This window comes from Carassius auratus, unplaced genomic scaffold, assembly GCF_003368295.1.
Source record: "Carassius auratus strain Wakin unplaced genomic scaffold, ASM336829v1 scaf_tig00214573, whole genome shotgun sequence".
Taxonomy (NCBI): domain Eukaryota; kingdom Metazoa; phylum Chordata; class Actinopteri; order Cypriniformes; family Cyprinidae; genus Carassius; species Carassius auratus.
Window position 1 is genome coordinate 12,181 of NW_020527717.1, and position 26,255 is coordinate 38,435.

The following is a 26,255-nucleotide window of genomic DNA, read 5'->3' on the forward strand; positions in this document are numbered from 1 at the left end:
TTTTCCATTTTATGGGTATTGAATTTCCTCAGTATTTTGGTGTTATTTTACAGTCTTTGTTATTAGTAAGGAATTATTGTGTCACATAGTTTATTTTGAATGTGATGATGATGATGATGATGATTGTGAATTTGCTTTTTTGGGAGGATTTCCTAAATTTGACTGAAATAAAAGAGAAAAAATGAAAATGTGATATTTTGTATATTTATGGGAAAAAAGCAAAAAACAAACAAACATGATTTAGTAATTACCATAATTACATTCGAACGTTGTTTTATGTAAGAATAGATCCTGTAAAACTTTATCAAATTTCTACATATTTCACAAGGAACTGTGTTATTATTAAATGTAAATTATAGAAACACAGGTCCCCATAAATATTTATGAAAAATGTATTGAAAAATGGTTTTACTTTTGTAAAAGAGTAGCTAGTAACCATATTTTATTTTTCTAATCCTTTCTAAGACTAAGCCTATGTTAACTCTATTTTATTCAATAAAGCTGCTGGTTAAAAAAAAAAGACACACACACAAAAAAAATCGTTGGCATGCACCATTACTTTGAGTGTTTTAAAATAGCTTGTTTCGCGTCTGAATTAAGCATAGACAGTAAAAGAACGAAGTCTTATGTCCAATTCAGCCAAAGGATTCCGCCAATGGCCCAAAATGCATTGTGCGCTTCGACTGCGTCACCGGAAACATGTGCAGTGGACTTCCTCTTTCTTCTCCGCGCGTGCATTGCGGCAGTCGTAGGATTTATTAAAGGTTTCGTAACGGATTAAACACCAACTAGAGGAATAAACCTTCCTCATCTCTAATTACCCGATGGACGATGAAGAGGTGAGTGCGCGTGACTGTGTAGCTAGCTTCACGAGCGCGTGCGTGAGAGATTAAACGTGTGTTGAAGTTCATCAATGGCGCGTCACGATAAGACTGTCACTCTTTTCAGTTAACGTTACATATGCCAACCTGCATGTTCGTGTTTAAATGTCAGACTTTATAATGTAAACTCTCTCTTTTTGTTTGCAGTATGACCCTTATAACACTCCCAGTGATTATGACCATCACACCGGTAAGGAACGTTATTGATTATCATCTGTATGGCCATTTTATATGGGTGTCTATTTTTGGTAATATTAAGCTTTATGCCATCCTAATAAAGCTTTTGAATAGATTGCATAGCTTCTAGATAGATAAGTGAGTAGACGTGTGCTGTTATAAAAGTCTGTGTGTTTTGCAGGTGACCCTAAAGCTGATCTGGCGTATGAACGTCAGTACGAGCACCAGCAGACGTATCATGTGATCCCTGAGGTCATCAAGAACTTCCTGCAGTATTTTCATAAGACCGTCTCAAACCTGATCGATGAGAAGGTTTACGAGCTGCAGGCCAACCGCGTGTCCAGCGAGAGCATTGAGCAGAAGATCTACGAGATCCAGGAAGTGTATGAGAACAGGTGCGCAGCCGTACGGTTATAAGACCGGCTTATACTGATGTCTGGAAATGTTGATTTAGCTTTTATCTCACTTTAGCTGGAACAAGCTGACCGAGCGCTTCTTTAAGACTTCACCATGGCCGGAGGCAGAGGCCATCGCTTCCCTGGTTGGCAACGGTGAGTGATCTTTGCTCATCAGAAGCTCTGAATTGAATGTTTCTTTACTGACATGTGCGTGTTGTTTTGTCTGTTACAGATGCGGTTTTCTTGATCCTCTACAAGGAGCTTTATTACAGGCACATCTACGCCAAAGTCAGCGTGAGTGTTTGCGCTCACCTGTCTCGTGAAATGACAACAAGAGTCTTTGTGAATCTGGTCTTTCTCAGCTCTTGTCTGATGTGAAGGGCTGTCAATAATGAGGCTTTTTCTCTTTTGCAGGGAGGTCCAACTCTTGACCAGAGGTTTGAGTCCTACTACAATTACTGCAACCTCTTCAACTACATCCTCAGTGAGTGCAAACACATCATTTACTTGTGATGGAATTAAATTTGGGCACTATTTCTAATGTTTTTGTTGTGTAATAAACAATTTGAGCCACTTTAGTGTAAAAACTTAAATAGTGAAATATGTAGACAATGTATCTTCTTATTTGAGCAAAATTTTAAGGAATTCATTCCTTATGTTGTAGTTGGTAAAATTGTTGTCAAAGTTATTCTATGTTCCCTATACACTACTGTTCAAATGTTTGGGATCTTTTATTATTTTAATTTTTTTTGAAAGGCATTAATGCACTTTTTTTTCAGCAATGATGCATTAAATTGATTAATAGTGATTACATTTATGTAACAACTTTTTTTTTTTAAGAATTATGCTGCTCTTTTGATCTTATATTCATTTTAGAATCCTTAAAGAAATGTATCACAGATTCCACAAAAATATTAAGCAGCACAACATTGATGATAAATATTTTTTGAGCAGCAAATCAGCATGATTTCTGAAGGATCGTGTGATACTGAACACTAGAGTAATGATGCTAAAATGTATAATACGTAATAAAATTCTGCTTTATCAAAGGAATAAATGACAATTTCAAATTTATTAAAGTAGAAAACATTTATTTTGAATTGTAATAGCATTTTACAATAATACTGCTTTTATTGTATATTTGATTAAGTAAAGGCAGTTTCTGTCATTAAAAAAAAAAAACATAATTCAAAATCATAAAAATTTACTGACCCCAAAATGTTGAATGTTTGTGCTTTTTGAATATTGTCAAAGGGTTTATGTTCAGGTCAGCCAGTCTGTTGAAGTAGTCAATTGAAATGGGTTTGATGGATTTAATGCATTTAATGTTGTCAGATGCTGATGGACCAGCACCTCTGGAGCTTCCTAACCAGTGGTTATGGGACATAATTGATGAGTTCATTTACCAGGTAAGTTTGTTGAGAAGACCCTTGGTCCTCATAAGTCCTCTTATACTGCTGGCTCCTGTGTTACTGATGTGTTCGTGTAGAAGTGAAATTCTCTCTCTTCATTCTGCAGTTCCAGTCGTTCAGTCAGTATCGCTGTAAGACGGCCCAGAAGTCAGAGGAGGAGATCGAGTTCCTGAGGAACAATCCCAAGATCTGGAACGTTCACAGCGTGCTGAATGTCCTTCACTCTCTGGTGGACAAGAGCAACATCAACGGTCAGCTGGAGGTGTACACCAGCGGAGGTGAAAGACGCCAACCAGCTCTCATGCCTTGGTTTCTTGTTCGTCTGATCCAGATGTCAGTGTGACGCTTGTGTTTGTGTCACAGGTGACCCAGAGTCCGTGGCTGGAGAATACGGCCGTCACTCTCTCTATAAGATGTTGGGTTATTTCAGTCTGGTGGGATTGCTGAGGCTTCACTCTCTGCTGGGCGATTACTATCAGGCCATCAAAGTCCTGGAGAACATCGAGCTCAACAAGAAGGTAAGAAAATATCCCTATATTGTCACTGGGAAAGTAGTGTTGTCTCAAGACAATAAAAAAAAAAAAAAACTAAATCTGGTTGTTTGTGTTTTTCAGAGCATGTATTCACGTGTGCCCGAGTGTCAGATCACCACATATTATTATGTGGGTTTCGCGTATCTGATGATGAGACGCTATCAGGACGCCATTCGTGTCTTCGCTAACATCCTGCTGTACATCCAGAGGACCAGAAACATGTTCCAGAGAACCACCTACAAGTATGAGATGGTCAGTGCTTTCTGTCTTTGTGGTATTGGTTGTTAAAATGCTTAAATGACTCTGTTACTGTAAAAAGAATACCGTATTTTTCGGACTATAAGTCGCACCTGAGTATAAGTCGCATTTATTTAGAACCAAGAACCAAGAGAAAACATTACCGTCTACAACCGCGAGAGGAGGCGCTCTGCTTTCTTTGGCAGGCTACAGGAGCAGCATAGAGCGCCCTCTGGCGGCTGTAGACGGTAATGTTTTCTCGGTTCATTTCTCATGGTTCATGTCAAATTCATTTTGATAAATAAGTCGCACCTGACTATAAGTCGCAGGACCAGCCAAACTATGAAAAAAAAGTGTGACTTATAGTCCAGAAAATACCGTAATGCTGATGTAATTATTAAATTATGCAAATCCTGAAGAAGGTGCTGCTGTAATTTTGTGCATTGATATTCCAGGTGTTTTAATTGAAGATTGATTTCAATCTAAATTGTGTATTGTTTTCTTCACAGATTAATAAACAGAACGAGCAGATGCACGGGCTGCTGGCCATCGCTCTCACTATGTACCCCATGCGCATCGACGAGAGCATCCACACACAGCTGCGCGAGAAATACGGAGACAAGATGCTCCGCATGCAGAAAGGGTGAGAACACACACACATTATGTTTGATTATGCTAAGTTAACATACCAAACTTAGGGGATGGGAACAAAATGTATTATCAATGTTTGTGAAAGGATCTTAGATTTACCGCATTTATTTGAACAAAAATACAGTAAAACGGTAATAATGTGAAATATTATTGAAATTTAAAAGGATATTCCACCCCAAAAAGAAAACTGTCATTAATCACTTCAAACCCGTAAAAGCTTTGTTCGTCATCAGAACACAATTGAAGATATTTTGGATTAAAACTGGAAGATTTGTGACTGTCCCATTTACTGTCAAGTAAATTACACCATCAAGGTCCAGAAATGGATGAAAAGCATCATCAGAATAGTGCATCTGCCACAGTGGTCACAGAAGAGCGTACGCAGTTTGTGTTCAGCAGGTGTTTTCCACAATGTCATTACGGAGATGTGGAGAGACACAGAGGAGACAAATTGTTGAATCAAGTTGTTATTTTTGTGTTCTGCTTGTACAAACAGTATTCTCGTCGCTTCATAACATTACGGTTAAACCACTGATGGCAGATAGACTATTCTGACTATTCTTACTTGGCAGTCTATGGGACAGTCACAAGCCTCACAGTTTTCATCCAAAATATATTCAATTGTGTTCTAAAGATGAACAAAGCTTTTAGGGGTTTGGAACGACATGGGGGTAAGTGATTAATGACAAAAAATATTTTTGGGGTGGAGTATCCCTTTAAAATAACTTTACCATTTCAATGTTTTTGATTTCTGTGATGAAATAAGATACATATTCAGGATTCTTTGATAAATAAAAAGTTCAGACAAACAACATTTATTTGAAATGAAAATCATTTGTTATAAATGTCTTTACTGTCACTTGATTAATTTAAAATATCCTTGCTCAATTTTAATGTTAATTTTTTTTTTTAATTACTGTCCCCAAAATTTTGATTAGAGCATATATTTTGATTTTTGAAAAAAGAAAGGGAAAAAAAAGATAATATCATGTATAATTTATATAGACATACATCTAAAATAAAAGGAGCAACTGAGTTTTTTTGTTTCTCGCCTTTTTCAGAGATCTTCAGGTGTTCGAGGAGTTGTTCAGCTTTGCCTGCCCCAAGTTTCTGTCACCCGTAGTTCCAAACTATGATAATGTTCATCCTAATTACCACAAAGAACCATTCCAGCAGCAGCTGAAGGTGTTTGCAGAGGAGGTTCAGCAGCAGGCGCAGCTCTCCACCATCCGCAGGTACAACAGCAGTTCTGTCTCTTCTGATGAATTCTGTGATGATGTGTAATGAGATCTCCTTCACTTTGGCGATTGGCTATTAGAAAAGCTGTGAAATGTCCTCTGCTGACTCCATGCGTCTCTCTCAGTTTCCTGAAGCTCTACACCACCATGCCTGTGGCCAAACTGGCTGGATTCCTGGACATGTCCGAGCAGGAGTTTCGCATCCAGCTTCTGGTCTTCAAACACAAGATGAAGAACCTGGTGTGGACCAGCGGCGTCTCTGCTCTGGATGGAGAATTTCAGTCTGCCTCTGAGGTCGACTTCTACATTGACAAGGTTTGTGTGTGTGTTGAGTTTCTGTCTTTAAACTGCCAAATAGAATTTTATATTTTGAAAATAATATTTAGTAAGCTGGAGGTTTTTTACTGGTAAAGTCACTCTAAAAGTGAATGTACTTGGTCTTCCACCAGGATATGATCCATATTGCAGACACCAAGGTTGCCCGTCGATATGGAGATTTCTTCATCCGACAGATCCACAAGTTTGAGGAGGTTCGTGCTCTTGAATAATTTTTAAACATTTACATTTTTGTCAATTTTCTCTAAATTTCTGTACATTTATTTCCTTTGTTAAATTCCAGTTTATGTATCTGTTTTTGAATGGATCCTCTATGTCGTCATGTTTTGATTGTACCTCATTTATCTTCTGTAGCTTAACCGAACGCTGAAGAAAATGCCTCTGACTGGTGCCTCCTCTAGTTCGAGTACCTCCACATCACGTGCCACATAATGCAGATCCCACCAGATTAACTAATCAAACCCTAATTTGATCTGACTGTGATATCCACCAATCACAGGCTAACCCAGACTTCTCAACCAATCAGCTACTCCTTAAACCAGTTGGAGTCCATTTCTGAACCTTAAGCCCTTTCAGTTCATTTCACTGACTTGTTCTGGACATAAGTAAAACTGATAGGAGTCTGTTTTTCTAAATCAATAAAAATTTATGATGTGGCTGAACTGTAGTTTAAAGTCGTCTTTGAGTTAACAGTGACAATTTACATAGGTTCATGTTTCATAAATGAGGCTCTTAGTATCTGTTTACACTTGCACTTTACAAACATGAAGGCCTGCAATTCTAGTATGAATGCCCCTAGGTGGCGGAAGAATCTTAGCAAGAGGATCAAAAACAATGCAAAATCACATTTTTTTTCTTTCCATTTATTTTGGACAACTTTGGGGTTCACAACATATTCCAACAAAAAATACCTTCCACTTTGACAGCAGCATTTTTATGGGTGTCAGGATTGTGTAATCGTTTAACTTTTCCAGTTACAGGACTTTTAAGATATACAATTTTCTGTCAGTGCAGTGTATATCCTGTATCATGGGCCATGTTACTCTCTTTAATATCCTGCTTCTGGGCTTTAATACACAGAGGAATGCCGTCCTCATGATGAATGCTGCTTTAGTCAATATTTTATCATCTTCAGGACCTTAAGGCAAAACCATTGCATATTTTGTTTATTGAAACAGGATCCACAAAGACTTTCCATATACAGCCTCAATGCTGGTGACTAGACAATAATGAGAGGGAACAAAACCTTACCAGAAAAAAAGGGGATATACAAAAAGAATGCCTTAAAACACACAAAATTCAAATAATCTGGTATAAAATGTTGAAAAATAAATACAATTAAATACAACCATTTAATACTCAACTCTAGTAGGTCAACATTTTTCTTTTCCAAAAATATCTTTTGTAATCTTTATTTTTCTATATCAAAAAAGTAAAGGAAAATAAAGACATGGTATTTGCTCTTCTTAGGTTCTTCTCAGTGTTGTGTAAATGAACCATAATAGCTTGACTTTTATATTAGACTTTTCCGCCTTTTTTTTTTTTAAAGGTAAAATCGAGTTATGGCATGACATGAACCTTTCAAGCAGTTTCACTGTGTATAGTTTCACTGCCGTTTTTATTCAAACACAACACACACAAGTCTTTCAGTTCGAGCAAAAATGAAATGTTTTGTAGCTGACCAGACAAACCTCTGGCCTCAGTGTTCAGTGGAAACAGTGTGTGGTCTGCTGACTGGCTTTCCTCATTAGTCCATGGAACAGCTTTTTGTCCATTTTCTTGAATGTAGTCATCCACTTTTTTCAGATAGTCCACAATTTTTTAAAGAGTTCATGAAGTCATTTGTGTAATGTCTTAAAAGTCACTATAAAGACATGGACACAGAGCAGCTTGCAGTACAGTCTGTGTTCTTGTGTTTGTTTATTCTTTATATCAAATGGGCTTTTCACACTTGTTAACCCATGGTTTATAAATAAATCAATAAAGCATGTTTTTACATGGTTAATAGTTGAACCCTGGTTCGTCACATTCAATGATCACAAATGTTACAATTTTAAAGCACACGACCTGCTTTTACAAACGTGTAAATGTGGCCATCTTGCCTTAAAAGTATAGCATCTCATATTTTTCACTAAACCGTAGCAGTGTAGTACCACTTAAATTATTTAGATATGACATTTAGCTCTATTAAGTATTCAGAATTAAAACCATTCATGTTCTGGTAAAACCTTGACAATTTTTAAGAAAAAACAGTAAATTGCTGTAAATTACTGGACAACTTTACCGGTAAATACAAAAATGTGCTGTTTACACAGGCAAGGATTGATTCCATCTTTTTACTGGTAAAGCACCATTCAAACATCGGTTCCAAATTACAGATCAATTCTGTGAAATCACTAACCAAATGTTCACATTCCTGCAGCTTCTTTTGTCCCAGAGAGATTGCATTAAATGTCTTCAAACTGAACTGCACAGCGCACATCTGTGTCAGAATGTTATGACTGGTTATGATTACCTTGAATTTTGAATTTCAGTGGCTCTGGATTGTCCTAAAGTAGACGTCTTATGTCTCCGAATTCACACACTGCACATTACCAGTAATTAACTGGTAATGTTACAACTTCTCGTACTGGTAAATTGTAGGAAAAGTATTTTTGAAAAGGTCCTGTTCACACATTATCTCCTAATGGTAACTTACCGGTAGTTTACTAGTAAAATCTGTATTTGTGAATGGGGCTTTTGTTTCAATATTTCATTTGAATCGTGGTAACCAAACACCACAACAAACCTCGAGTGTCCACTGAACTCAACTGTGTCACATCTTGTTCAATCAGTAGAAATGAATCTCGAGATCCACGGGTTCCGTTATAATGCATTGCTCTCCATCTCTTGTGCTCCTTGTCAAACTAAATGCCAAACACGAGTTTTGGTACAGAATGTGATAATATTTACTAACATAACGCATTATGGAACTATCTGGAAAATACTGCGACACTGACAGTAATTTGCAATATGGGTACCGCAATAATACTAGCAGTGATGACAGCTAAAAGTCAGACATTTGTAAGTTAGATTGGGTGAAAAGACGCAGCAACATGAGCTCATTTAATGGCGTGTGTTTAGGGGGGAATATCCATTTTTCAACCAGTGAAAGTGAAAGTGAGAGTGAAGTGACATTCAGCCAAGTATGGTGACCCATACTCAGAATTTGTGCTCTGCATTTAACCCATCCGAAATGCACACACACAGCAGTGAACACACACACACTGTGAGCACACACCCGGAGCAGTGGGCAGCCATTAATGCTGCGGCGCCCAGGGAGCAGTTGGGGGTTCGATGCCTTGTTCAAGGGCACCTAAGTCGTGGTATTTAAGGTGGAGAGAGAGAGCTGTTCATGCACTACCCCCACCCACAATTCCGTCCGGCCCGAGACTAGAACCCACAACCCTTCAATTGGGAGTCCAACCCTCTAACCATTAGGCCACAACTTCCCCAATACCAATAAATAAATTAAAATAAATCAACCAATAAATTAAGCTCAAAAAAAAAAACTTTAACAAAGGCCTGAAACTTGGTATGATGAGCACTTCCTGTGTCTCTTTAAGAAGAATCGCTTTTTGTACTCTGCCCAAATGTAAGTCACTTTGGACAAAAGCACCTGCAAAATGACAATGTTAATGCAATGGCAGACAAGAGGAACTGTTTGTGCTTTGTGAATTTAAACACTATGCACTATTTCCAAGTGTGAAATAATGTTTAACCCAGGGTTAATCACAGTGTGAAAAGCCCCAGAGACATACTCTCATAAGCAGTGGTGTCCCACTAAAATATAAAAAAGTAACTAAATAAAAACTAGTGTCTGTATTCGGCCTTCCACTGGTCTGAGAGTGCATTCATCCCCTTGTGCAGTTTGAGTGAGTGTGTGCGGTTAAAGTCTCATTACTCTTGAAGTATCTCTGACAAGATGAGCTGCCCTTGTTTTGCGTGTTCCAGGTCCACACACATACTACACATCTACACACCCTCCTCACACCTGGCCCTTACAAACCTGAACTCTTCTCCACATCGCAGGAAAGAGTTTCCATTAAAAACAAGAAGCCAGGCATGCCATGCACATTGTACATTTTCTCAGACCAGCGAGGCCTCGGCTAGTCATAATTCTGTGATCTCTAACGGACTCCCAGACAGAGTGTCATTGCCCTTGTTTCTGTGCAAAGGTGTGGATTTTGCAGATTCTGTACGGGCATTGCGTTCAGCATACAGTCCACCATCTGCGTGCAAGGCTTCAAGGGAGCGTGCCAGCGCCCGCTGATCATCTTCAGGCAGGCTGTTGAGGTCAGAGGTCAACAGCGTGCCTGTGCTGCCGTGAACCGCATGCACCCCATCAGGACCCCTGAGCTCGATTGGGAGTTTGTGCTTGAAGCGAAGGGTTCCTCGACCTCCGACACCAACACGCTCCTCGTCATCTTCATCCAGGTCACTTTGGATCAGCTGAGAGATGGATGGATGAATGAATGAAATTGATGCAATGATGGAGTGATGAATGCATGAATGAATGCATGGATGGATGGTTGGGTGGGTTTATGGTAATTTTTTTGGGTGGTTTGATGATTCATTTATGGATTGGTGAATGGATACAAGGAAAGCAGGATACAATGATAAAACAATGAACGGAATGATGGAGTCATGAATGGACATATGGGGATGCAATTATGGATAGATGCAATAGTAGATTAATGCATGGATGGACAGATGCATGGACGAGTGAGTAAATGGAGGAATTAATTTTTTTTTTTTTTTTAGTTTAATGTAATTATGGATGGTTGAATATATTGATGGATTGTAGATGATGGAGTGATAAATGTGTGGACGGTGGGATGGAGTTGTCAATGAGATGGATGCATGGAATTATGGATTGGTAGATGAATAGATGGATGCATGTGGGTGAATAAAAGGAATAATGGATGCAGTGATGGCATTGGCATTGTTGATGGTTGCCATTATAAATGGAAATGTGGAATTTTGGTTTGGTAGATGCATTGATGAATAAATGGATGCATGAAGGTTGGGTAGATTGATGGATTCAACAATACATGTATGGAATAACATTGATAGATGGATGCATGGATGGATTCAAGACAATGTAAGGAAGGAGAAAAATAACCATTAACAACAAATAAACTTACAATTTGACAGCAGTTTTAGAGAAACAGAGATCTGTGAAGCAGTGGAGAGCAGTGAGCAGACTGTGAAACAGCCTGGGAAACGTCAGCAGGGTCACATGACTCTGGACAGAAGGAGAACCCAGGGTTTCTACTGAAAGGACAGGGTTGAGATGTAGTCAGCCAGCAGTGAGGAAGAGGATGCAGAGGAAGAGCAAACACAGCACCCTGTCACATCGCCCACCTCTGTGACTGAAGACTGGTCACCGTTGCTGGTTGACTTGGTGACCATGCGGGCGGCAACCAGCTTTTTGAGTCTCAGGTAGTCATCCAGAACCACCTTGAGCAGCGAGCCCTGATTGGATGGCAGCACTTGTCATGTAGTGTCTTTTGAACTGAATCCTTTAGCACGATTCTGACAATTCACTTCATTAACAACATGATCTCACTCCACATTTTATTATATTGGGTCCCAAACTGAGTTTAAGACACCATAAATGTTGATTCTAAACTGAAAATACATTTGAAATATGTTCTAGTTTAGATTTGTGTCTAGGAATCAGGCCTCAAAAAGTACTGAAGCACTATGATGATCCCATCTTCTATTATTGCTATCAGCGATCTTTATTGGTTTGCCTGTTTATGTCCTCCAAGCTTTGACAGGTTTATTAGTAGCTCTGATATCAGATTTGGAGTGAATGTTCTCACCTTGATAGGCCCCTCTCTCATGATTTGTCCTAGTTTGGCGATGTTGTCATACTCCTGAATAGCAGCTCGTAGATATCGGTCATCCTCTGGTTTAGAGGCCTGAGGCTCACGTCCAAATGTACCCTATAGAAGACAAGATATTTATTTAGTTCCCTATAACTTGAATATGACACTGAAAGGGATAGTCACACAAAAATGAACATTTGATGTTTATCTGCTTACCCCCAGGACATTCAAGATTGTAGGTGACACTGTTTCTTCAGTAGAACACAAACTGAGATTTTTTTTACTGAAACCGTTGCAGTCTGACAGCTTTATAATGTAAGCGTATGGGAATATTATATTATATTCAGAAACATACAATAAAACAAAACAAAAAACATACACCAACAAAACCAAGCGATCCGCTGTAAAGCAAGAAGAAGAAGAAGCATGTGTCTGCTTGCTATGTTTTTATTTACGTTTTATTGTATGTTTTAGCCGTGATTCCCGTCAAATTACATTATAAGACTGATAGACTGCAACGGTTTCAGATAAAAATCTCAGTTTGTGTTCCACTGAAGAAACCGTCACTTCTTGGATGTCATGGGGGTAAGCAGATAAAAATTTAATTTTAACCCACAAAGGCAAGAGAAGACAAAGAGAAGGTCTAGGTTCGTGTGATGACAATACATGCACCATGGCATGATTTTGACAATTTTTTTTTAGTTTATTACATGTGTGCGAGCCGGGCTGTTCCAGAGGTCAGCAATGTCACTTAAGTCTTCAGGAAGGTCGTCCTCATGCTCTGCCTGTGCCGCTAATTCCAGATTCCTGCAGAAAGGATCTAGCCACACTGGATTTGCTCTACAAGCACACACAGAGAAAGAGATGCATTGTGATGCAATCAATTAAACCTTGCAATTTAGTCCGTTAGATAATGATCAGCATTGTATTTGGAACACATCTCAAATATTAAGAGTATGTTAAGGTTTGCCACACCTGTGATTATTTTAGCAGTTGAGAGCTCTGTTAAGACATATACGGACAGGATCATATCAACTACACCATTGTATCACTCACTCACCCTTCAAACGTGTACTTGTTTGTGTTGGGCATATCCAGAATATCCATCAACCCCTGATTTCCTGAAAATAGAGAGAGAAAACCAAATATGCTTTACCTTGACAACAAACACAAAGCAATGTTTGTTAAACTTGAACCCATGTGAGGATTAGTTTTCACTTCCTCCTGACAGAGGGATGGGACATTCCCAGCAACTTACCTGTGGAGCCAGCAACAATCGCCTTCAGCTTCCTTTTGTGCCTGTTGAAAACAAGAAACAAAAATCTGGTTATGCGTTGAACAGGAAGTGAGTGAATATGGCCAGTTATAGAAAAGGATTTGAAGTGGTGCTTCTTTCTGTGGAAATATAATGCAGAAAGTACTCACACTGTGCGGTAATACCAGTTCATCAGGATAAACAACATAGCTGCAAGGAAGAGTAAAACTGCCAAGATGATAATGGCCATCTGAAAGAAATGAACAGGCATTCATGGTGTGTATAATGTTTTCTTAATACAGCAAATACATCGTATACAAACAAACACACACACACACCTGTAAGTTGGTGAGGTCATCAGGTGCACGAGCAGTCACAGCTGGCTGAACATCCAGAACGTTGTAGTTTCTAAACAGATTCCTCAACTGCTCCTTGTTCTCATCAATCATCTGAATCACCCTGAAAACCAATTCAGTGAATCAATCAATCAATCAATCAATCATCCTGAAAGAATCAAAGCAACTGCAGATTATACTACTGCATTAATCAAATGCAATCATAATCAGTGTAAAAAAATCAATCAAGCTGTATAGTTCAAGAAACGTCTGCATTTGATATGTATCGATCATGTTTGGTATATAACTCTTACCTCTCCACATCTAGAATACGGTTGGTCTGCTTGTTGACCACATGAATCAGAACATCGGTTTGAGCGAAGTTCACTCTGCCCTTTTTATCCACATGAAACTATGGGAAAGAAATGGTCATGACAGGAGAAATACTGGATATAACTGTAGAGACAAGGATTGTAGTTTAACTTCTCACGATAGTAATAATGACAGCACAAGCATGCGTGTACCTGTACGTCATCAGTGTTGACTATGGCTCCAGTGATGTTTGAGAGCAGGTTTATAAACTCCTCTTGAAACAGTCGCACACGCTCTGGAATCTCATTAATGACGATCTTCACCCGCTGGTCGTCTCTGAGAATGTAAATGCCCACCAGTGTCACATCACTGTGTCCTGCCAGATCGCTCGCCAAAACCTCCACCATAAAATAACCCGGATCATAAGCCATAAACAGGTCATGCGTCCGGATGACTCCATTAGTGTCACCTGAAAAAAAAAAAAAAAGAAGAGTCAATAAAAAAACAACACTAATCTAAATTACCTGACATTTCAACAGAAAGTTAAGCAAGTGTGTAAAGCACACACACCGATGATGAAAACGCTGGGCATTTCTTCAGAGTCATTGGAATGTAGTTTGATGTAGTGGATAGACAGAATGTGATAAAGAACAAGACTGTTGTTGCCAATGTCATTATCAATCGCTTGAACCCGGATCAGATCTGAGTCCACTTTAGCATCTGCAGCCACACCTGACAGAGAAAGAGAGACAGGTAAGCTTGCGTTTACTTATCTAAACAGGATGTCATAGGGATTGAATTAAAATAAAACATAAAAGCAGTTAAAATACTTACATAATATATAAACAACATTTATTTTTATTTATGTTACATGAAGGTCGCATTCAACCGTATTGGCATTTTTTCTCAATATTTGTATAATTTATTTGTGCAGCTTAGATTATAACTAGATTACAGAAGTTTCTTTGACAAAATATATGAAGATGATCAGCAAAAGCATAAGTAGAAGTTGCAAGCAGTAGAAAGGGTCAATTTTGATCGGTTAGTGATGCTAGAGGGTTTTAGACGAAATAAATAAATACAAAGTAAATTAAAGCTGCGGTAGGGGAACTTTTGACGCTCTAGCGATTAATAAACAGAACTATATCCCTGAAGCAATCTAAAATAGTCCGAATATAAACACTTATTATAGGTGCACCCTAGTGATTCAGGACAAGCCAAAAACACGGTTTGGAAAATGGATTCATGGTGTACTCGCTTATTATATACATTTTTCTACATTTTGAACACGAACAAAGTTACGGACCGCAGCTCTGATTGGACGAGGTTGCACGAGGTTGAGGGTTTGATTCCCCAGGAACACATGATAAGTAAAAATTGTTAGCCTGGATGCACTGTAAATCGCTTTGGGAAATGGCTTCTGCTAAATACATAAATTTAATTAAATTTTAATTTTTCTGTAGTTTTACTGAGCATCAAAGATATTAGCAACTTTAACTCTACTTCACTATATTTTTGAATAAGCATATGTACTCTTTACTCCACTACATGTGAAATGAGTGTTGCAATTACACATTACATTTTGCATTGCACCAACTACACTGAAAGCACTATTATCTTGCCACTACTCACCCAAACTTGTCAACAAGGCTACATTACATGAATGTAAGTTCCTAAGCAAGTAGTTGTGAATCACAGGTGTTTTCTATTTGAGATGAGGACGTGACTGCAGCGGCAATGACGCTGAAACAGCACATTCAGAGCAAAAAGACTATGATTTTTTTTTATTTGGATGGATTATTTTATTCACCCATTATACTGAATAGACCTTTTTGAAGGATCTTCTACCTGTGTCCTTCCTGTCTCCTGTGTTGTTTGTAGTCTGTTTGTTCATTGGTTCCTCTTACTTAGTCTACCCAGGTGTGTCTTGTTATGCTTGTTAGCCCTATGTTTATATACCCCTAGTGTTTCTTTAGTTCCTTGTGAGTTGTTGAGTGTAATTGTAGTCTGTTTGTCCGTCAATCTGTTCTTTGTTCCCTGTGGTTTTTGATTTATTGTTTGTTCTAGGTTGTCATTAAATACCTGCACACAGATCCTTGCCTCTACCTGTTTTCTCCTGTTTCTCCACAACGTTAAAGTTTTTCACTGGCGAGTCTCTTTTATAGTGCCTTTTTTGAGCCTATATTTCATATAAGTAAAAATACTTAAGTACTGTTAAATATCAAGTTGTTTTGGAATTGGTGACTTTTACCTTGTAGTGGAGTAATTTTCACTGTAAGGTATCTGTACTTTTACTAAAGTATGGTGTTCAGGTACTCTTCACACCACCGTAAAATAAAAACATTGAAAATAGTTTCAAAATTCAACAAATCCGTTACCTGCAGTGTACTCCATCTTTGTGAATCTTGGAGACTGGTCGTTGATGTCCTCAAGGAAGATTCTTACTTCCTGTAATGTAGGGTCACGGCTTGGGTCAAGCACTTGGGCCCGCTGTGACCTTTGACTTCTCGGAGGAGACCAGCTTCGGTTACTGGAAGCTTTAACGATGATGGAATACACTGGGATTTCTTCCCGATCCAGGTCTTTTTTGACCCGTAGAACTCCAGCAACACTCATCCCAAAGTTTCCCTCAGAATCACCTCCTAGAAGAGCATCAGTGATGCAGTTAATAAGATGTTTACAATAACCATGTATGAAATACTACCAAGGTCCTGCTAAGGAAAATTCTAAATTTCACAGAAATCTGAAATTCATCCCTGATGCAACAATATTGCGTGAACTGAGTAGTACATTTGTAACTGCAGGCGGAAATGTTCTATGAAGAAACGGTCCTGACCTACAGCAGCTGATCAAAGATTCTTGGTTCACTAGCCTTCAAATACTGTATATTCTTTCATGAATGTGTTCAGCAAAGAGAGATTACTTGTCAGATTCATTTTAATTCAGTAAAATCCAAGTAAGATTTGCATTAACAGTCTCGAACAGCTGAACAGAGCCAAACACTGGATAAGCATGGTTTAATGATGTAACTGCTTCTATAGGGTTTATTTTTGTTGTTTGATGTTGTGTCCACACCTGCAATGAAATAGTAGACGATAGCATTAGAGCCTTCGTCTGCATCCACTGCACCAGTCACATTCCCCACAACAGTCCCAGGAGACGAGTGCTCGGGTACCGACAGAGACTGATACGGCAAACTTCCTCTCTGAAATGCACGCAACACACAGAATTCAGGACTTAAGCAATAAGTGATGGGAAAAATTTTCAACAATCACATTTCATGATGTGAAAGTCCCTTTAAAGCCTACTGCATTATATTTGATATGCAAATTTCTAAGGCCTTAAAAATAACAAACATTGCTGAAAAACCTGTTTAGTACATATCTTCTGTCATTTGATGAATAGTTTTTACTTTTTTTTAAGCAAATGTTTTTGGTAAACTTCTACCAAAATCTTACAAAAGAATTAACTTTTATAATGATCGTAACATTCCAGACAAACATTTACTAGACTGAGGCAACGTAGGGTTACTTGATTATCCGTTCATCATTTTTAGAAAAATAAATAAATAAATCATGTTAAGATGTGAACATTAAATACAATACAGGAATGTGATTAACATCTCTCAGTCATCACTGCAGCACATTGCATTATATATTTTGTTTAATTATCAAAGTTTTGATCATAAAGCCAAGCATTTATATATCACAGTCTAATATACTAATATAAACATATTATTGATTTGCATCACAAGCTATCAAAATTTCAGATCAGCCAAATATTTACCAGCAACAGGATATATTTTTTTATACAGGCATATTTTTGCTCTTTTTTGCCCTCTTTATAAAATTGAAGTGTTTTCTTTACCTCCTTGAGTATGAGTATTATATTATATTGTATTGTATTGTATTGTATTGTATTGTATTGTATTGTATTGTATTGTATTGTATTGTATTGTATTGTATTATATTATATTATATTATATTATATTGTATTGTATTGTATTGTATTGTATTATATTATATTATATTATATTATATTATATTATATTGCATAAAAGCCTGATGTATCAAATGTGATAAAATCAAATGCAAACAAATACTTTTCTAAAGGTTAATTTAAATGTTTAATTAAATAACATAGGTTTTTATGATTATTATTTCATAAATAATGAGAGTCTGGTTTTACAGGGCTGCAATTAAAATGGCCAATTTGTCTATAGTATGTACTTAAAAAATGGTGATATATCTGATAATCAAAAACAAATGATCAGAACATTACCGGAGGTTTAAGAAAAACAGGTTCATTGTCGTCGATGTCAGACAGAGCCACCTGCAGCGGCTGCATGGTCTCATACGGGACGGGCTGCCCGAGGTCATAGGCCACCACAACCAGCTGCACACCAATACAGAGATTGAAAGTGTTTTTGAGGGTTTTCTGCTGTTTTCAATGGTTGTTTATTTTGAAATGTGTCTGGTTAGAAAGAGCGACTCACACTGTAAAGGGCTTGTTTCTCTCTGTCCAGTTTAACTGCAGTTGTGATCACTCCGTTCACTGCATCAATACGGAAGTTCTCCCAGTCCCTATTTCCTGCTCCAGTCTGCAGAAAGCTGTACCGGACTTCTCCGTTCACCCCCTCATCCTCGTCTGTAGCAAACACTTCATACACCACCAGCCCGGGAGGCTGTTCCTGCAACAACACGCACAAAACATGACCGAATGCTCACTCATACATGATGTCTGACCCTGAACAAAAACAGGTCATCCAATCTCTCACAATCCAAACCTCCATGTGACAGATCTGGGTCAAAGTGTTGAGTGGTATTGAACAAAGTATTGAACATTCGTCAGAATTAAAAGCAGGGAATCTCTTAATTTATATTTTGATGTGCCGTTTAGTGCTTCTGACTCTAATCAAAGGCATTTCAAAGGTTTTTAAGACTTGTCCTTACTGCAAGAGGAACTTATAAAGTTTCCAAAATACTATCTGGTTATAATGACACTGTTGTTGACATCTCTCTGAGTCACTGGGGTGGGTTTCATCGCTTGGGCTCAGAAATAAAGGGCTTCAAAATGATCACAAAGATCCAACATGATCTTTTCACTCTGGCTGTCAGATGTACACAGGAGGCTTGACCACATAAGCAAGCACGAGATCTCTACTGCATGTTTCAGCATGCAACTAGACAGCTACATGAAGACAACAACAAGGAAGACAAATAAGAGTGCTGTGGAATAACTGAGAATACATCAAAAGTGGTTAAGCTGTAATTAGTAGGATGAGTGAGAAAGCCTGCATTCAGCAGACATCACATTTAAACAAAGAAAATATGTTTTAGTAATAAAAACGAGCAATTGGTTTGGTCACTGTTACACACCTCTAGTATGTGCATGATAGTGCCATTGGCGGGCCGCACAAAGACCGGCCTGTTATTATTGACATCTATGACGGTGATCTGAAGACTGGCGGTTCCCCAGAGGGGCGTTCGGCCATGATCGGTCGCCACCACTGTCAGATTAAACCTCTCGAAACTCTGCAGTAACCGCAGGGAGCGAATCAGCCCTGTGCCAGGATCCAGAGAGAATGCATCTGTGATGGAGAGAGGAAGAGACATGAGAAACATCATCAAACTATGTAGCCTTACTCAAGTGCGTTTATCAAATTGTACATGGAAAGTAAATTGACAATGTCTTGAATTAACAATTAATCACATGATTTTGAATCAAGGTAGAAAACACTATGGTGAATAGTAAGTTAAAATAAAATAATGTAAGTTTAAATTAAAGTTACAGTTATGCACGTGTGCGTGTGTGTATATGCGTGTTTACTATAAAAAAGTAACAGAAATCCAATTCAGTTAAAATTCCAAGAGCCAATTCTTTAATCTTAAATTTGCAACCCATGAATCTATATTTCTGTATTTCTGTGTGTATGTAATTTACCTGCTCCAGGGCCCTGTAGGCTATAGGTAAGTAATGCATTCTCCCCCTCATCGAGGTCAATGGCCTTCATTGTGATCACTGACGTACCAACCGGCTCATTCTCAAACACACTAGTGGTGAAAACTCGCTCTGAGAAGCGTGGACGGAAGTCATTTACATCCATCACTGTTAACTGCACCTGACAGACACAGGGAGAGAGAAAGATGGAGCTCGCAGAGCTGATACAGAGGTGTTAAGGAGGAGTAACAAAAGCTGTTTTGGTTGTTTTTCAAAGTTTTTGAGGTCAGCTCATGCAAAACTGTTCACATGAAACTGAAACTCTCTGTGCAAAAAATGCAAACGTGTACAAGAGAGTTGGATATATGAACACTGGTTGGGAATACAGCAAACCAACAATTCCAAATAAAACATATAATGATGATAGAGATCCTGAAACAGTTACTGGCCATCTGGACTCACCAAAGCTGATTTGTAATTGTATTTTACTCACATCTGGAGTTTTAGTAAGTCAATATTATGCAAAGTTTGCACTGAAAATTGCATCCGCTGATGGTATAAATTTCTGCTTGTCTTGCTTCTATACTTCCTATTTCCTCATAACAGCAGAGTGTGAATAGAGGAAGTGCAAGCTGAACACTTGGCCACCTCACAAACACTTCACATCTTGTTAAACCTCATTAAGCACAGCTTATGCTCTTTTCATATCCTTATTAAACAGGAACTGGAAGTGAAGGAGACTCCGCCTTGACTGTGTCAATGTCTCTTGCTCAACTCATTTTATCCATGTTTGGTCTTTAATCCTGTGGTCAACTGGACTTTAAAGTTTGCAGAACAGGTTGTTACAATCCTGATTTCACATTGAGATAAAATGACGACACAAGTTCATCTTTTTGTGTCTGAAATGAGCAGGATCTAAAAAAATTTATAAAGGGCAACATATGGTGCCTCCAAGTTCCTACATTTGAGTTTAGAAAAGTAATAACTATGAAGTGATGTGGATCATATGATTTCTAAGGTAATAGCATATTTTTCAGCTCATCCACACATTGCACGTACCTGCACAGAGTTTTCTCTGCGGTTGTTGGGGCTGCCTCCAGGGTTGTCTCTGGCGTAGGCTGTGAGTGTGTAACGGTCCTTGGTCTCTCTGTCCAGGGCAGACAGGACGTAGATGTCCCCCTGAATGACAGAAGTGATATTATAGATGGCATTTGTTATTGTATTTGTCTTGTTTTCACACCAAACACACTCACCGTAGTGGGTGTGATGCCGAACCTGCCCTCTCCATCCACTAGGCCGTATTCAATGACAGAGAACAGGCCAGAGTCTGCATCTGTCGCACTCACACTTACAATAATAGTGCCGAGTGCAACATCCTCGAAAACAGACTTCTGCACACACAAGCATACACAAAATCTTTGGTTTAAAGGCTTCCTACTTTACGTACATCAAAGCTAGATTTGACGAAAGATATAGAAAAAAACTCTAATACTGTGTGAAATATTATTACAATTTAAACAATTTTTTTAAATATTTTATTTATTCTTGTGATGCCAAGCTGAATTTCCAGTATCAATACTCAAGTCTTTAGTGTCACATGATCGTTCAGAAATCTTTAAAATATGCTGAATTGGTTCTCAAGAAACATTTCTTATTATTATCAATGTTGTGCTGCTTAATGTTTTTTTTTTTTGTGGAAACTGTGAAAGCCCTATAAGCAAAATCCCATTTACATCCTGAAATAAACTGATTTTGAAAAGTAACAGGTATTAGAAAATGCATAAAGACTTCTAACTAAATAACAGCAATAAATAATTACTGACCATATTTAAAATGAGTAGTTACTATAATAATTAGTCTTTAAGATTTTGCAAAAAGCAACCCAGAAGAATTTTCACTAAAGTGTCAAACTTTGAACCCACTGCATGAGCTTCACATCTGTAATATCAGAATTAAAACACTTCCTGAATTGAGCAGAAAAGAAGCACATTCAATCTGCACAGTACCCTGTTTCTCTGGTCTGAACTGATTTACCTGATATAAAGGTTGTCGAAAGACTGGGTTGTTGTCATTGACATCAACAATCCGCAGATAGACAGGAAGTTCAGCAAAGCGAGGAGGCGTGCCGTGATCCTGAGCACGCACTGTGAAGTTTAACCACTGCACTTGTTCATAATCCACCGTCCGATTGGCCACAATTTTACCTGTGTATAGTGATGCATGCATCATGCAGATTAGAGATAAAACTTAATCGGCAAAACCCATTTTTCAAGCTTCAGTTTCTTAGTGTTTAAGGTTAATGTCAACAGAATGTTGAAGAAATGTGAAAGTGTTTATGTGTGTAACCTGTAGATGGGTCTTCAAGTCTTATGTAGTCTCCACGGGGCAGGTGTAGGAGCTGATAGATGATCTGACCGTTGGGCCCTTTATCGGGATCCACAGCCGTCACCGACAGCAGTGTGGTACCAGGCACGGCACCCTCCAGAATACTCTCGGAGAAGTTCGATACCCCGAAAGGACGAAAACGAGGAGCATTGTCATTCACATCCAGCACGTTGATGGTCAATTTAGCTGTGGACAGAAATAACATTTAGATTAGTTAACTTCCTGGAAATAGGATAGCATCCCCTCTCATGCTGGTTTAGTGCTGGTCAAGATTGGCAATCATGGAATCAAGGAAAACCTGACAGACTGGAAGTTGGTTACCAGCATGATTTCTGGCAAACCTGCTTAACATTGCTGGTCAAGCTCGTTAGTAAACCTGGTGTGGACATGGTGTCCCAGAGCACATACTGGTCTTTTCAATAGAATGCAACATGAGCAATCTTAAAGTAATAGTTGTAGATGTAAATTAGTTTTTGTTTCTCTATCTGAACATATTTGGAGAAATTTAACATGATATCACTTGCTCACCAATGGATTTTCTGTAATGAATGGGTCAAGTCAGAACGAGAGTTCGAAAAGCTGCTCAAAACATCACAATAATCCACAAGTAATGTTAATAAGCAACAAGCATATTTGCAATAAACCAGCTTTTCACTTCATGAGACATTAATTGATGGACTGGAGTGGTGTGGATTACTGTGATGTTTTTATCAGCTGTTTGGACTCATCCTGACGGCACCCATTCACTGCAGAGGATCCTTTGTTTATTTAAATTCAAATTTAAATTCTCCAAATCTGCTCCATTGAACAAACTCTTCTACATCTTGGGTGACCTGAGGGTGGGCAAATTAAATAGATGAAAAAATGTCCAAATTTGTTGGAGAGAAAGATGGAAAGTAAAGATCTTTCTTACCGTTGGGTACACTGACGGACATGTCAATAATATCACTGGCGTTGTCATGGACTGATACAATGATCTCAAAAGTGGCAACCAGCTCTCGGTTCAAGGGGTTTCGTACGAAAACAGCACCTGAGAATAAAGATGGACACAAATATCAACACAACACAGCACAAAATGGTTCTCGGAAGTAAAAATCACATTAATTTTCTCCATAGAAAATTATTTTTTTTAATGAAAATGTTTAGCTGCTGAATTCCAAATTAAGATCTACATATGATGTCTTTTACGACACAATCGCTCACCAGTGTAAAAGTCAATTCCAAATGACTGCTGCAGCCCATCCACTGGATTATTCCCATCATCCTTTGCTTCCACAGAGATGATGTAATACTCCAGGCGAGGTCGTAGATCAGGGTCCTCAGCTGTGAGCGTAGCTACGACCTCTCCTGGCGGTGTTGACTCGTTAACGCTGATGGTCTGCACAGGCCTTATGAAACGAGGACGGGAGTCGTTGACATCGTCTAGAACGACAGTTAATGTCGCCGTTCCCGAGAGAGAGGGTGTGCCTCGGTCAGCTGCTATGACAACTAGACGGTACGAGCTACGCTCCTCTCGATCCAGCGTAGCATTGCCGACCACAACGGCACCTGACAGAGCATCAACGATGAAACGGTCCTGAGCGCCGCTGTCTAAGCGATACTGCAGCCAACCGTTAGAGCCCGCATCAGCATCAGTCGCCGAGAGCTGCGTTACTACCACACCTGAAAATACACACAATAATAAATAAAACACACTCTCTACGTATACCTTTTTAGCTTAAGCAATTTTAGCATTTAAATGAATCCAATGATTCTGGTTTGTTTTCTCATTTAGTTTTCTCAGGTATTTATAATTTCTGTTTTTCATGCAATATTTGCATTTATATTTCTCTTATTTATTTATTTTTTTCAGCGTTATTTAAATTTTGAAACATATATACATTAAAAGTAATACATTTGTAAATAAATAATCTTATAAAATTATAAAAAAATACTTAAAAAAAAAACTAACTCGCAAATACCATTATTTGTATTAATTTTTATTAATTTATAACAACAACAACACACTTCCAATAACACCACAATAGGGCCCAACAAACCAGAGTAAACTAGCTTCTCACCTGTGGGGCTGTTTTCTGGCAGGCGTACAGTGAAACTGGATGGATTGAAGACAGGTGGGTTGTCGTTTACGTCAAGGATGGTGATAGTAAGCGGAACGGTGCTGTTTAAACCTCCCACATCCTCCCCAAGCAGAAACAGCTCCACCCGCGGCACAGAGAAGGCCTCCCGGTCCAGCACAGCACCCCCACGCACTGATACCACCCCTAGAGACACAGAGAGAGGGGGTGGGGAAGAGGACGTGTCATGAGCGGGAGTAGTGCTTGATTACCAGAAACTCTGTGGGTGTATGAACGGTGGGAGGACTGTTATCTTGTATAACTGATACCACAGATATGAAATATCTGCATGTTTAAAGGAATTCAATTTTAGACCATTTAATTATAGGTAAAAAGACCAATTTATAACCAACTTTGAAAAGAGATTGTATGAAAGGTTCAAATCATTTCATGTTAAAATACTTTCTCAATTTAATATACTCTTCAAAAAGACAACTATAAGCAAACTAAATAGTGCAAACTCTATCCCAACCAACCTGACATAGCAAAACTAGCTTTACAAATGGCTTGAGTTTATCTGTTTTTCTACCAATAGCAGATGGGGAACGTTTAGGAAATCTGTTTTTATTTTTCCAGTTCCATTTGATGTCTAAAGTAAAGTACAGTAAAGTTAAAGTAAAGTAAAGTAATGCACTGCACTTACAGAAAAAAAAAAACCTACATCAAGGTGAGCATTAAAACTGAATATTGGCCTCTTGATATCATCTCTTGAAAATATCAACATATCTTCTTTAAAAAGTAATGAGGCCTTCAATTTTGGAAAACATGAAAACAAAACAGACATAACGCATAGCATCTGTGCTGAACGTCAGACCTGTGCGGGAGTCTATGGTGAAGAGGTCCACTCTGGTTCCCAGAAGACGATACCTCACCACTGCATTCTCCCCAATGTCTTTGTCCTCTGCTAGGACTGGGCCGTTTAGAATCAACACAGTGGTTCCTGGTGGACGGACGGACAGAGAGAGAGAGAGAGAGAGAGGTTCAGAGATTTGGCTACAGAGGTTCAGCTCTGATCTCATGTTTTAAAGAGTCATGACCATCACTGTACATCCCGTATTTATTTCCCTTCAGAGTATGTTATGTTGGTCCACTTCGGCTGACCAAGAGAGTCATAATCTAGTTTTTCATGCTTACTTTCATGATTAATTAATAATGTCATACTTGTGATGCCACCTGAAATCTCGAATCACACCGTTTACCAAAATCTTGCTCAGTTGGGGTTTAAAAGACAACTAATATTAAGAAAATGTTACTGATTTGACTGCACTCAGATGAGAACAAAACTTGAATGACACTATACATTCATTACTGTCTTATTCCTGAATTAAATTAATTGATCAGATTCATATCCTATTAATCAGAAATGAATCAATATTGAACTGAATTGAGCTGAATAATGATTATCTTCTGTAGGCCTGCTTATTGCTGAATTGAACTTGTTTTATAAGTGCTGCACTTTGCAACATTATCCCTGTTACTGAACTGAATCAACATTAAGCTGAATAATGACAATTTGCACTGTTTATAAAAATGTAATCTGACTTGTCAATTGTTATCCTTTAAGACTTGTGCCTATTTATGGGTTCTAGATTTGCATTATGCGAGTGATAATCAAGTGTTAACATCAAATGTCAGAAATCTGAAGATTCAGAACAAGCCACTTTTGCCAATTTGGTTAATTAATGGCATTTTTGTTCTGAGTTCTGAAAGTTGTACAGTGTTTTAACAGTGCAACAAGCTTGTGTTTTAAAAGATTTGGTATGACAAAAGCAATCAACGCAGAAGAAAAAAGCTTTTCTTCTCTGCCCTGTCTTTGAATAGAGGATCTCTACACGATCTTCATTTCTGAGAATCAGGATGTGGTTAACGAGAACCTGTGGGTGAGTTTTCACTGATCTCGCCCCTGTAGCTGGATTGGGTGAAGATGGGCCTGTTGTCATTCACATCCAGCACTGTCACCACCAACAACTCTGAGTCCTGAGCAGAGAGAAAAGAGTCTCATGACAGTGTTCAGCTCATGGTGCTGTGAAAGCTGGAAATGCTGTGTTATTTACCCTGCGTGCGATGCGAGGGTTGTCTGGGTTGTCTTTGACGGTGATTGTGAGGCTGTATTCGGCCACTCTCTCTCTGTCCAGCGGCCTGTTCACCTGAACCACACCTGACTGATGTGAA

At 38.5% G+C, this 26,255-nt stretch overlaps 2 protein-coding genes across 2 annotated transcripts in view; one reads left to right on the forward strand and one right to left on the reverse strand.

Moving 5' to 3' along the window:
* The first annotated feature begins 679 nt into the window (after positions 1–679).
* eif3s6ip (eukaryotic translation initiation factor 3, subunit 6 interacting protein) lies at positions 680–6,530 on the forward strand. The gene is made up of 15 exons (XM_026257911.1): positions 680–839; positions 1,029–1,071; positions 1,240–1,453; positions 1,530–1,609; positions 1,689–1,750; positions 1,871–1,940; positions 2,792–2,865; positions 2,975–3,146; positions 3,232–3,386; positions 3,483–3,653; positions 4,148–4,281; positions 5,351–5,524; positions 5,653–5,842; positions 5,977–6,057; positions 6,218–6,530. The coding sequence occupies exons 1-15, from the start codon at positions 825–827 to the stop codon at positions 6,293–6,295; spliced, it is 1,713 nt and encodes a 570-aa protein (XP_026113696.1). The 5' UTR covers positions 680–824; the 3' UTR covers positions 6,296–6,530.
* A 2,882-nt stretch (positions 6,531–9,412) lies between these two features.
* Positions 9,413–26,255, reverse strand: part of cdh23 (cadherin-related 23) — a 200,694-nt gene continuing 183,851 nt past the window's right edge. The window contains exons 42-68 of the mRNA XM_026257924.1: positions 26,138–26,245; positions 25,958–26,060; positions 24,898–25,023; positions 24,027–24,230; positions 23,170–23,628; positions 22,880–22,996; positions 21,928–22,152; positions 21,616–21,785; positions 20,835–20,972; positions 20,641–20,760; positions 19,585–19,762; positions 19,020–19,231; positions 18,137–18,331; positions 17,923–18,036; positions 16,717–16,846; positions 16,020–16,283; positions 14,212–14,373; positions 13,854–14,110; positions 13,644–13,741; positions 13,333–13,453; positions 13,165–13,244; positions 12,998–13,038; positions 12,800–12,860; positions 12,450–12,579; positions 11,734–11,856; positions 11,270–11,380; positions 9,413–10,354 (exon numbers count right to left, since the gene is read on the reverse strand). Of these exons, the coding sequence (XP_026113709.1) occupies positions 10,016–10,354; positions 11,270–11,380; positions 11,734–11,856; positions 12,450–12,579; positions 12,800–12,860; positions 12,998–13,038; positions 13,165–13,244; positions 13,333–13,453; positions 13,644–13,741; positions 13,854–14,110; positions 14,212–14,373; positions 16,020–16,283; positions 16,717–16,846; positions 17,923–18,036; positions 18,137–18,331; positions 19,020–19,231; positions 19,585–19,762; positions 20,641–20,760; positions 20,835–20,972; positions 21,616–21,785; positions 21,928–22,152; positions 22,880–22,996; positions 23,170–23,628; positions 24,027–24,230; positions 24,898–25,023; positions 25,958–26,060; positions 26,138–26,245 (4,386 nt within the window). The 3' untranslated portion in view covers positions 9,413–10,015. The remainder of the gene's footprint in view (positions 10,355–11,269; positions 11,381–11,733; positions 11,857–12,449; positions 12,580–12,799; positions 12,861–12,997; positions 13,039–13,164; positions 13,245–13,332; positions 13,454–13,643; positions 13,742–13,853; positions 14,111–14,211; positions 14,374–16,019; positions 16,284–16,716; positions 16,847–17,922; positions 18,037–18,136; positions 18,332–19,019; positions 19,232–19,584; positions 19,763–20,640; positions 20,761–20,834; positions 20,973–21,615; positions 21,786–21,927; positions 22,153–22,879; positions 22,997–23,169; positions 23,629–24,026; positions 24,231–24,897; positions 25,024–25,957; positions 26,061–26,137; positions 26,246–26,255) is intronic.